The sequence below is a fragment of the Tetrao urogallus genome, assembly GCF_951394365.1.
Source record: "Tetrao urogallus genome assembly, chromosome: 13".
In the NCBI taxonomy this organism is placed as follows: domain Eukaryota; kingdom Metazoa; phylum Chordata; class Aves; order Galliformes; family Phasianidae; genus Tetrao; species Tetrao urogallus.
In genome coordinates this window covers 1,987,477-2,000,256 of record NC_136826.1, presented here as the reverse complement: position 1 = coordinate 2,000,256, position 12,780 = coordinate 1,987,477, and the positions used below count along the sequence as shown (strand labels likewise).

Here is a 12,780-nt window from a genome sequence, read left to right as displayed (position 1 = left end):
GTGAATAGCTTTGATTTTCACTGTACATACCAATGCTTCCGTGTAAGATGCTGGAAATTATGTGGCCACAAGAGGTAATGGTTGTTAAAGCAAATGCATCTTTTTGACTCCGTTACTGTTTTCATCCAGTCCTATAGACATCTCAGTTGTTCTGCCCCAGAGAGGAAGCAGAAAGAGATTCAGGTATCACCTCCCATGTTTGCTTACTGTTGTCATTTATTTCTTCCCCCCCAAAAAACAAACAAACAAACAAAAAACAAAAAACCTCTGTTTTAGACGTGTAAAGATCTGCATATTTTCAAAGGGAGACTGGGAAAACCTTCCCTCTCTGTGAGAGAGTAAGCCCTGCTGCCCTGCTATCAGATGCTGTATTACTGTGCTTTCTTGTAAACCAGACTTTGCATGGATGGGATTTTACTGTAAATTCAAAATTTGAAATGTAATTTACTCATATCAAAGAAAATTTTCAGGTGTCACTCTAGAAATGTGGAAATGTAGTTGTAACTGAGATTTTGCAGATAAGGGAAAGGCAAGCCTTGTGATGAGGGACCACAAGCGTATAAATGCAACATGAATCAAGAGGACAGCTGGATTTCCTATAAAATTGACAGACTTTGTCCGTCTCAAGCTCTGGACAGAAAGATCTGTAGCTGTCAAGGGGGCTAGCAATTGGACAGCATAAATGCCTACTCATATGTTGGCTGTGTGATTTAATGAATTTTATTCAGTGTTTAACAAGAGGGCTAGCTTCTGCACTAGTCTATTTTCACCCAGGTTTAGATGGATGTTTTCCCTGTGCAGATTTGAATAGTGTTCAACTCCCCCAGGGGCATAATGGCTGACATTTTGGAGTAGATTAAATCTACTGACTTTGACAATTTAATTTTAGCTCTAAGGGAAACTTGAAACCAAATTGTGATGTTCACCCGCTGTGAATTAACAGCTATGTAATTCTCCGCACTGGTTGTTAAACTGTTGGTTATACAAAGTGAAGCCAAAGTGTTTATACAGCTGTTTATCTATTTATATACACTTGGCTGTGGTTATTTGAGGAAAATCATTTACCATTTCCGGGAGGTCATTAGTGCAGTGAAAGAAAAATTCTGCGGCATAAATGGATCTCTCTTGCTGTGGAATGCATTGATTAGACTGTAGGATGATTGTGCGCTGATTAAGAAAGAATTTAAGTATCTATAAATAAATTCCTCTGCACTCTGCATCTTAATAGTATTTGGCTGTTAGGAACCAGTGCCTGAAGGAATCAGAAGAAAGGAAGGCATTCAGGACCTTGTAACAACAGAAGGGAAAACAAAGATGTTTTTGTTGTTACTTTTTTATAATCCAAATAACAAAGTTTGAATTTTGCACTAGAACACAACTTATGTCCTAACATGTCCAGCCTGCGCGAGATGCCAGAAGCCAAGATCTGGGTAGGAAATGCCAAGGGCGTCTTTCCCTGCAATTAGCATCAGCATTAGACTGCCTGTATTAGATCCTAAGTAAGTGTTTCATATTCAAGGGCTGGGTTAATTGGGGAAAATTAAATGGTAAACACTCCCTTTGGGAGTGCTCTTAGAAGAACAGCATCTGAGCAGGAATTGCTGTCAGCTCTGGTCAATCTCCAGCAGCTGCCACAGCAACAGTTTGTCCACAGGGGCTCACTGATATCTGTTACTTCAGGTGGATGGACTGTAGAGACTGCCATATGGAGAATCTGCTGATGTACTGTAGTTGTTTGTCTTGTCTCATTAATGTTTTGTCTGTGTCAGTTACCATGTTTGTCAGTTTACCATTTCTTTTTTCCGCTCTAGTAAACGTAAAGTACCAGAAATGTGTTGCTTCCTACTTTGTAATAAAAATAGGTAAAATGAATAGCAGCTTGAATTCAATCTATATTTGGTTTGAAAGGTAATAGCAGAGCTTCTCTTGTTATGATAGAATGAGTGACTGGAATAAAAACCTTATACCAGAGCATTTCATCCAGTTTTCAAAACTTCTCATGAACTAAACTGGTGCTGCTAGGTAAAGGCTTCCATATGTGTCTGGAAGTGGACAGGCATTGCCAAATACCTTTCGGTGAGGGCCTGGAACATTTCGTGTTGTCTGTACTCACAGATAGATTAATGGCTGCCAGAAACACTGCAGGAAGTGGGTGCCCTGGGGAATGCTGGAAAGAGTGGATAAAGTGAGGAAGTGCCGAGTTTGAAGTCTATCACTAGTGCACGATGTGCACAACTTCCTTATAAAAATAGCTTAAAGAAGAGTCTGAGTTTAAATGCATACTGATAAGATACACAATCAATAAAGCTTTATTTTGGGAAAATTTTAGGAAGAGCATTGATGCTAGAAATCACTGTGCTAAGGGACTGATCTGACAGAAACAGAACAGAAAACTGTAGAGAAGTTTCTGGGAAATGGGCAAGTCCCGCTTTGTTCCAAGTGACAGACTGTATGAGGAGTGAAGGCCAGGAATGAGGCTTTCACACTCCTAATATATCATTAGGAGAAGTCATAGAGACCTCTTGCAGGGGCAATGGGCTTCCATGCCCTCAAGCTTATCTGTTTGGTTTTGGTCAGCACCAGAAGATACATTTGGAAAGCAGTGTGTAATGACAGAAGGCGAGACCTCTAGTTTCTTCTGGCAAGGTCATGAAGAGACTTGAGAATAAAATACTGGGAGAGAGCACTAGGTGTTGACGACTGAGCAGCTGGATGGCTGTGGCTGTGGCCCTCCTGTGGAGCTGGGAGTCACACTGTGCTGACCCACAGCCCCAAGAAACCCTCAGCTGTCAGGTGTGTGTGGTGGAGTGTTTCCAGCGCAGGACTTTTAAATGTTTCCTCTTACTGCTTTCCCACAGGACAGCTAGCTCTGAGAGATCAGCTCATGAGGGGAGTCAGCAGCAGCAGACAGTAATATGGGCAGGTTGCCATGTACAGCCTGAGTGTGAAGGCTGTTGTTTCACTCACTACCAGGCTTGATTGTTTTATTACAGCCTAAAAAAATAGTGCTGGTTGATGTGTAGATGATCTGAAGAGCTACTTTATGGGGACAAATGACCAAGTTCTTGCAGACACATAAAGGCACAAAGCCCGAGTCAAACATTTGTTAAGAAACCCAAAACATCCACACTGCTCCAAGTGAGCTCGTAATTTCATTGGGTGATAGAGGCAAGGAGGCAGTGCATCATCGTATATCATGAAGTGTAAATAGGTGGCAATATGTCTGCTGCTCCCCTGCTCGGGGCTGACAAGCAGATTGAGGTGATTGACGTGCGTGGGCAATGTGACACGGCCAGGCGTTCGGGTGTTTCTTTCTGTGCCCCAGCCTGCCTCAAGGCACATCAGGCTTGGGAGACTAGAAAACAAGCGTCAACACCAAACAAAGCAGCGTTCTTCGGTGATGAATGCTTGATGTTTGGCCAAACTTAGCCGCACCTCTTTGGCTGCCACGAGGGGGGGCAAAACAAAAATCCCTTTGTGAGGAGATTTTCACGGCCGAGACCGACGCCCGGCTGCACCCCGCAGGGGCGGCAAGCGAAGCGCCGCTTCCCGCTTCGCCTCAGAGCCGGCGGCCGCGCAGAGCACGCCGGGAGCTGTAGGCCTGAGGCGTGGAGGACTCCCGCCGGGACTACGTCTCCCAGCGTGCCTCGGGGCGGCGGCGGCGCTTGGCAGCCGGGCCGCGTACGTGGGAGCGGGAGGCGGCGGCGGGTATGGGCGGCGGTGGCGGCGGAGGGCGGTGAAGCCGCCGAGATGTGGCTGAAGCCCGAGGAGGTGTTGCTGAAAAATGCCCTCAAGCTATGGGTGCTGGAGCGCTCCAACCAGTACTTCGTGCTGCAGAGGCGGCGGGGTTACGGCGAGGAGGGCGGTGGCGGGCTGGCAGGTACTGCGCGGGGCGGGCGGTGCTGCGGTGGCCGAGCGTGGGCCGATCCACCGCGGCGAGGTGCCTCGGGTGTTGTTTTCTTCTTCCCATCCCCCTCTTCCCCCTCCCCCCCCCTTTTTTTTTTAGTATAAATTTTTAAAAAATTGCTTTTCTTACTCTTCGCGTGCACCCCAGCAAGGGGGTGAGGTGGCAGAGCTGAAGCTCTGGGCTCGGCCAAACGGGAGGCGGCACTGACACCGCGACAGGCTCGCTGTAACGGGCTTTATTTTATGAGAACTGGAGGTGCAGACCGGAGTGTCCAGGTTTGGTTATCGTCCGTGGCATAACGTCCTCTGGCACCCCAGCTGGGAGAAGAAATGGCACAGGGACGTGGAGTCACGTTGGGGTGTCACAGAACCTAAGGAGTTGGAAGGAACTTATGGGGATCTCCCAGACCAACTTCCCCTGATCTGGTTTTACCCATTACCCGTTATCTTCTCACTGCATGCTACTGAAAAGAACCTGGCCCCATCCCTTTGACTCCTGCCCTTTAGATATTGCACCCCGGGGTACCGCTGGCCATATGGCCACAAGGGTGCACTGCTGGCTCGTGGCCAGCGTGGTTTTAAAGTGTTACGAATGAGTTGTGTCTCTGGGTTCGTGAGTATGAGTTGCATCTTCACATTCTCTCTAATTGCGTCGTCATAATGTAAGCTGTACTGAACGTGATGCATTATTGTCTTATTGAAGCATTTATTAATTCTTCCCAACAATGTAATAACATCTAATCGTCTGACTGACAAATTCCACAGGTAGAAATAGCCCTTCCCACCAGAGGAGTTTCATTGGCATGTGAACCACTTATAGGGGGCAAGGAACATGTAAAAAGAAATAACTGCATGATCCCAGATTCCATGCTAGGAATATCGTAATGTTATAGTAGATAATGTCAGGCTTCGGCTTACAACAAAGGATGCTGTCTTTCAACTCTGGTCACCAATCTGGGTTGGCTGTTCTCTGTCCTGTGTCTTTGGAAACCAAAGCAAGCTGAAGCGATACAAAGGTTGTCAGGCAGTGTGGTAAGATTCACCCAAGAACTGCGGCAAAAATGAAAGAATGAGATGTCTGTCACTGTTCTCCTGACCTTGCAAGCATATAGCAGCATGGGAAGAACACCCAAGTGGGATAGTTCCTTTGGTATGCCTTCCTGGATGGTGTTGCATGTTTTGTTTCTATAGCTTTTCTATTTATATGAGGCTCATACAGCTTTTATTTGCACAGGTTACTTTTTAGTGAACAGAAGCAAAAGTAAGATGTTCCTGAATTAAATTGGTAAATAACAAGGGTTAGCAGAAGAATTGGAAAATAACAGAGTTAGATTTGTGTTTGCAGGTATGAAAATATTCAAACCTCCTAGGTATAAACTAGCATAAATTGCTGTGCCTGATTTTAATTTCTTAGTACTGTGTGTGACTCAGATAATTAGTGCTTACTTCAGAAAAAAAGCAATGAACAGCTATTATGTTATGCCATCACCTAGGAGAGTGCCAGCGAGAGCCTTTTGCTTTTCTTGTGAGCAATGTTTTCCAGCTGATGCGACACAAGGTGAAAGGGACTGGGAAATGGAGCCCTGTAGGAGGAGAGGGACAGTGCCTCAACATAGCATGGGGAGGAGGGTGCAGAGTGCTGCATGGCTGGGACTGCACTGATGTGCTGGCTGAGGGACGGCTGCAATGGATTTCCAGTGATACAAGAATATGCTCAGTAGGGAAGACTTTGAGGAGGGAGCAAGTGAGTATTGAGGGCACAACCAGAAGCAGAAGGTGCAGACCGAGTAAAAGAGGAAGGCAGGGTTTGATGTGTTAGCATGGGCTTATAAAGAAATCCACGCTTAGATTTGTTTGTGCATCCCTTTGGACTGGTACAACAGGGTCAGTTTGTCATCTTTTGGTGATGGCTAGCTCCTGTGGTTTGTGTCCACGCATAGTGTAGTTTACTAGTTGGTTAGTGTGGATAGAGATGGATACTTTGTGCTGGTTTCGCTTAGCCTTGGTCCTCTCTGCTTTTATACACCTGCTTAGTTTTATATTTCATTCTCTTTTCCTCCTTAGACCTCACCTAAGGGTGCGGATACTGTAACCTGTTTGACTGCTTCTACTTCCTGATATTTCAAGTGCACTGTGCTGTCACAGAATCTTCTGCCTGCAGTGCAGCTGTGTGGCCACTTCCTCCAGTCCTTCTGTTTCTGCAGAGCCACTACAAGAGGTCTGCTTAGTCCTTCTAGGGTGTATTTGTAAGGATACAGTTAAACAAAATGGTGTGTGTGACAAAGCGCAGTTACAGTGACAGAAAACTGCTGCTGTGAATGCACATGCTGTACACAAGGTCTAGTGAGATCGAGGAGGTTGGTCATGAAGACATTGTTTCAGTTATATATATTGTTTGGTTATAGGACCTTAGCTAGAAGGCAGGTATTCTGGAGTAATTATATATGATATTACAAAATACCAGTCTTTCAGTGACATGCTTTAGCTTTTTCCTTTCTGCTCCAGTGTACAGCACAGCTGTGAGAGGAGAGACACTTACTGGTAAAGCACATGGTTGGGAATAATCTTCCCTGCTCACTGAATGTGCTGTGCTTGAAAAAAGGGAGATTTCAAATGTTGGGAAAAATCCTGACTCTTCGAGTCCTAGATTTCCGGCAGCAATTACTGCTATCCTGAATCTGCAGAAGGTTCTTGATGCTATTCCTGCTTGTAGAATGCAGCCTGTTGTCTGTGTCACTGCTAGCTAGCGTGCTGGCAGAGGAGGCTGGAGACAGAGCTAGGCTTGTATATGCTCTATGAGGAAATTGACTTTATCTGTCAAAGGGCATTATGTTAAAGAACACTTTAGCATGGTGAGTATCAGCAGCAGGGACCTTGCCTCACACAGAACTTCCTATTGGGTCAATTAAAAATGGTACTTGGTGATCTTATAGGAATTCGTTTTAATAGGAATAGCAGGGCAGGAGAGGAAGCTTGGGAAGCTTTGCACTGTAAGTAGGCTCAGTACGTGATAGAGGCGATGTTTGTTCTTTGGAACTTCAAGGTCTGTGCTGTGGAGTTGGGTGTGAGGCTGGAGAGGTGCAGCTTGCGCTTTGGGCAGTTTTCAAGGTCTGTAGTAGTGTGTCCCACTGTCTGGTGAAGAGCAAGTATGGCAGCTCTGCTGGCACTGGGAGGAGCAGGCAGCGCTGCGGTGTGGCTGTGCTGCTGCCTTGGGGACAGAAGGGTTGGCACTGAAGGTCATCTTGCTTGGTCTCCGCAGAAGGTGCTGCACTGCTTAGATGTTCAGGAGTTTTACTCACCTCTCTATTTAGCTCTGATTGCGTATTGAATTGACATCTATTCATGTTCTGTAGCCTTTAGCTGTGCAGAAGCGAAGAAGAGGAGGAGCTGATGTATGTCAGACTTGCCACTGGACCTACCAAGGAGACCAGTGTTTGTCTTTTTTACAGAAACTTTGTAATTTCCCAGTTTTCAAGGATATCTTTATTGCCACAAGTACTTTTACATATGGCCCTGAATACACACCTTTGTTTAATAAGCTGCCATTGTCTCACCTGAGTCATAAGCACTGGCCAGAATGTACATTGTAAATAGAGATGAAATCCTACTCACGGGAGACTTAGATGAACCAGTTTTACATCTCAATTGCTAAAGAGCATTTGCATCTCAGTCCATGCTCTGTAGTGCCTTAAGCTGAGGTTCCTTAGTCATGAGACCAAGCTGATTCGGAAATACAATTAAACAGAACAAAACAAAAAAAAAGGAGTTCTGTGCTTAATTTGAAGAAATGCGACAGGGAGTCTTATTCACAAGTTGACATTCTCCCATTTTAAATAAAGCACACTGAGACAGAGAGGTTTTTTTGGCTAAGTATAGCGCTTGTAAATGGCCAGTTGTCACTAGATAAACTTTTTTTTTTATTTTAAGTGAACCAAACATTCTGGGATGAGGCTTTGTCTTGCTTTTGTAAACAAATATTTATGGTGGTGAGGATTTGTGGTTTGGGTCTCTTGCATTGCATTGCCTCCAGGGTTGATTTCCTTCTTAAATGCACAATTTATTATAGACTTTATTTATTATTGACTTTACAATACAAAAAACAACTGAACAGTTCATGTAAAAGCCATTGCTTTACATTCTTCATGTTTATGTTTCTTCTGAACATAGAGATGCTGGTTTTGGAAGGTGCTGAGGCTGTTGCATGCGTCCCTGCTGGGAGGTGTCCTCAGTGGGATTCCACCCATTCTGTTCCATACTATAAACAGGTGTTGCTCTTGAACTATAACAAATATCTGATTGAAACGAGTGATATTTATTTTCTAACACAAGCCTACTTTTTTCATAGTGTTTTTCCCCTTTGGACTTGCTTTAAGGTTCAGGTTGCTCTAAGCCTCAGGTTGCAGAAAGGAGCAATTAATGCCAAACCAAACTCTTCCTGCAGAGCTCCACTTTCTGCATTTGCTGTCACTCGGATGCAGCTCTTACATTACTTTCACACTGTGCCTTTTTACATCAGTGTAAACAAACATGGAGTGAAGCCTCAGTTGTACCTGGATGTGTCTGCTTTGAGAGACCCTGGGGACACGGGGCTGGCCAGCACTGTGCTGATGAAGCATCTCTGTCTGTAAGGAGCTCTAATTCTCATCAATATTTGATGTCCAGTAACACTTCTAATGTAGTAAATCAGGAGAGTGATCTGGTTTTAATTTCATCAATTATTGATCTCAAAGGTACTGTTAGGCAGCAGAGGAGCAAACAGGCTTGTGCCAACTCTGCTTCAGAGCAACAGCAGTTCTTCAGGGAAAGCACTCGGCAGTACTCTCTGGATGTGCCTGGTGACACAGAGTGGTGTGAAATAGAAGAACACAGCAGTGTCTCTCCCAAAAGACAAAGTGCTGGGCAGTTATTTTCATGTAGCAGATAGGCATTATTGCTGTAAGTTGGTACAAGTGAGAGCAGAATTCATGGTGAACATGTTCTGGTGGATGTCTCTGCAGCAAAGTACCAAGGATACTATGCAAGGCACAGTGCTGGTATGTTGCTTCCAGTTACCATTGAGTCATCCACACTCAGCTCTGAAGGTTTGGTGTCACTGAGGCAATTTGTTCCTGATATTCTGTCAGCTAATGTTTGTATTCTGTTGGCCCAAGGCTACATAAAGTTTTGCAAAGATCACCTTATTCCAAAACTATTCAGGTTTCCTGGCCCCTTTATTTTCTAGGATGTTTTTCTCTATTCACTTCAGTATCCATGGTGCTTCTCAATGGTTTTACTTAAATAACCATGAAATTGAGAGTGTTTTCTAAAAACAGAACCTTTCTCCTTGTGAGTGTGCATCACTGAAGTTGTCGAAAGCTGAAATCATTCCCTGTGTGAGGCTGGAGAACGTCTTGGCTGAAATCACTGCCAGAAACTGTGGGTCTGAGAGCAGAGGTGAGAGTGGAATCATAGAATTGCTCAGATAGGAAAAGACCTTAGAGATCATTAAGTCCAACTGCAACTTAACCATACTACCCTAACTCTAGTAGGTGACCTTCTGAAGGTTGTCCCTAGAACTGGTGTTTGAGAACAGTATGCTGCATATCATTGGCAAGGGATTGGCAAATAGGGTCTGATTTGCTTTTTCCTCTTGCATCCCTTATGGAGGTAATGCCACTATTTGGGTTGAGCAGTTGCTGATTCTTCTGCTCTCTACTCCTTTATTTTACAATTAATATCCTTGGACTAGTGACCTTTAAACCTTTCCTTGTCTGCAGCCTTGGAAGTGAACATTCCCATCTTGTAGTCGGAGCATATTCAGGCCCAGGAAAAGCAGGTGGGACTGCCAGGTCCTTGCAGTGATGCCAGTAACTGCAGCTGTGAAATGAGCTCATCACCTCTTGAATATTTAATGGCTGAAGCACTGACCTGCAGTTGTGTTGTAGACAGCACTGCTGACTGGTGGAACTACTGAAATGAGAAATACTGGTGCAGTTTGTGCCTAAAATTCTGTGATATGATGATCTGTGATATGATCTATAAAATCTGATGGTCTTCCAAACTGATGGGAGCTCTTACAGCACTCAGGAATGCTGCTCCCTAGTGTGCTGTCACACTCATTCACACAAGCTGAGCTGTTGCATCAACCTTAGCAATAGTGACTAATGTCTTGGTACCATATCGTAACAAAAATATGATGAGGAGAATTGTAGAAGATAATAAAGTATCTGCTGAAGCAGAGCCAGCTTTGTGACGATGAGCTCAGTGTTATGACTCAGTAAGCCACAGCTCTTAAAGCAGTTTTGAATGTTATCTGTTCAATGACTGACTGTAGTTTGAATGTACAAAAAATGCTACTTTTCAACAGGTACAGTCTATGAGTTGCAGGCAATGCAAGGTAATAGTTTTGATTGATGAGATTTACTGGTCTTTGGGTTCCCTTTGTGGTTTTTATTTGCTTCCATTTTGTTAAGACAAGGAAAATCATTCTGAAACTTGAATAGCCACATCGATAGGTCACATGAGGTCTGTGCTGCAAGGAAAATCGTGTTCAGAGGATAAATGCCTGGATAAAATTGAGAGGTCTTGCTTTGATTCACTGAGTACTCGCAACTGGTTCTTTCCTAAGTTGAGGAGGGATTAATGGAAGGAAAGTAGAGTGACAGCATTGCTTGTATTTTCATTGCTGTTGTAACAGGATTTACTTGAACATCAGAATCCAGAAGTTTGTATTTTTTTCTGTGTAGATTTTTCTTCTTCTTTTAGAATTTCTTGATTCTTAGCTTTAAATACAGCTTTTAAGATCTCTGAGCTGTCTAATGTCTTTGTTACTCTTAGTGACAATGATTTTGCCTGTCAAGATGAAGTGCATACTCATTTTGTCAGGAAATATATATAGAGAGAAGAGAGAGTGTCTATTTTTTTTTTTTGGTAGAGATGAAGTGTGTTTTGTTAGTATTTTGATGTAAACTGTGTTTAAGTGGAACTAATTCAATATTTAGGGGCAAGGAGGTAACATGGTCATTGTATTTGGTACCAGTAATCTGTAATGAAGTAATGCATCATCACACATGATGGCAGGATGAAATCCTCATGTTCCATGGTTTATAATGGAGTCTTCTGATAGACTTGATAAAGAAAGGCATTTTATAGCCCAATGCCTGGAGAATGGAATGAGCAGGAAAACTTCTGTCTGTATAGGGAGTGTGACATGGTGTTCTCATGTGAAGGGAGTGCATGAGATTTTCATAAATCAGACATCATGTTTGTACAGTTTCCCTAGAACTGTTTCCTTTGTCTGTAAAACAGAACAACAGTAAGTGGCTAATGAAGAGGTAGTCCAATCTCTGCTCGTGCTTATTAAAGGCTGGGAACTGCCATGATCCTTCTTAGGTTATCATCTGGTTTACCATACTGCATGGCTATTGCTTCCAAGGGCATCATCTCAAACTTTTTCACCCTCAGTCTGTGTTTATAATGTTTGTAACGGCTTCCCAGCAGCTTCCTCTGGGAAGGCTTTTCATTTTGTTCATCTGTGCTTCTTTTTTTCTCGGAGTTTATTACAGAATAAATCTTCACTTGGATAACATTCCTATTCAGTAAGAAAGGAACTGGGAGGTAAGTATGCATTTCACAGCTTTAGTTTTACCAGGCTGCGTGTGCTTTCTTCAGGTCTTCTCGTGGGAACCCTAGATGCAGTATTGGATTCTACATCAAAAGTGGCCCCATTTCGCATCCTGCATCAGACACCGGACTCACAGGTCTACTGGTCCATTGCGTGTGGTATGTACTGTTCTTTTAGAAGCTAAGTGAGTTTATAAAGTGAAAAGTTGGGATGCAAAGGATGGGCTGAATCTTATGGTTGGGTTAATCCTCTCACATCATTCATTCCAGTGATCTTCACACGTTTGAAAATTATTTGGTAATCACACAGAATCACAGAATGGCCAGGGTTGGAAGGGACCTCAAGGATCATGAATCTCCAACCCCCTGCCACATGCAGAGCCACCACCCTCCCCATTTCATATCAGCCCAGGCTGCTCAGGGCCCCATATATAGTGATGCTCAGGATATTTCAGTCCTGAGATTGACAATGGTTTATGGTTCCAGTTTTTCAGAATATACCTTCATATGATAAGGTCAGCTTGCCTGTTTTTTTGCAGCAGTCTGTATAGTACTAAGGAACTGCCTTGATGCTCTCTTAGGATTGCAGGGGCACAATCTTTTATTTTCTAAGCTGCAAAGGAGGTCTGTAATTTGGCATAGTTCAGGATGATGTGGAAAAGTTGACCCTTGAGGGGATTAAGTATAAAAGCTATAGGTATAAATAACAGGAATTGCTTATCTGATTTTTATTTTTCTACTTTATCTTTGTTAAGAATGAGCCAGCCTTCCTGTCATGATAGCAGCTGAATTCTTCCTCATATCTGTTGGTCTTAGGGTGTAAGAGGTTCTTTCTCGTTTGTGTGTTATGTTATTAGTCAGTAGCAAATGGAAAAGAAAATTGACCTTGAAAGTGGAGTACGTGGCTTTTCCTAAAGCATCGTTATTACTAGGTTGATTTTGTTGTTGTTGTTATTGTTTGTTTTTAAATTCTGCAGCTTGCCCTGAGAAATAAGTGTAAATTCCCTTACACACACTGCTGAAATACCAAGTATTCAGAGAGACCTCCATTTCAAAAGTTGAGAGAACTCAGTTCTTTGCATGCATCACTGTTTTTTCTTCTTCAGCATGATCTTGCCTTTATGTTGAAACTAAGATAGTCACGTGGTCAGATGACAAATGTAACTGTTGTAGGATGAATCCATTTCTTAGGCTTATTAAAAACTGTGAAAAAGTCTATAATTACACTTAAAAGAACCCACATTTTAGTTCATTTTTTCCGTGCTTTAAGTT

General features: G+C 43.3%; 1 protein-coding gene across 1 annotated transcript in view; it reads left to right on the top strand.

Moving 5' to 3' along the window:
- Nucleotides 1-3,750: 3,750 nt before the first annotated feature.
- TBC1D8B (TBC1 domain family member 8B) overlaps nt 3,751-12,780 on the top strand; it is a gene marked incomplete at both ends in the record, with an annotated part of 31,219 nt that continues 22,189 nt past the window's right edge. Inside the window, 2 exons of the mRNA XM_079541965.1 lie at nt 3,751-3,880; nt 11,557-11,667. Coding sequence (XP_079398091.1) covers nt 3,751-3,880; nt 11,557-11,667 — 241 coding nt within the window. The remainder of the gene's footprint in view (nt 3,881-11,556; nt 11,668-12,780) is intronic.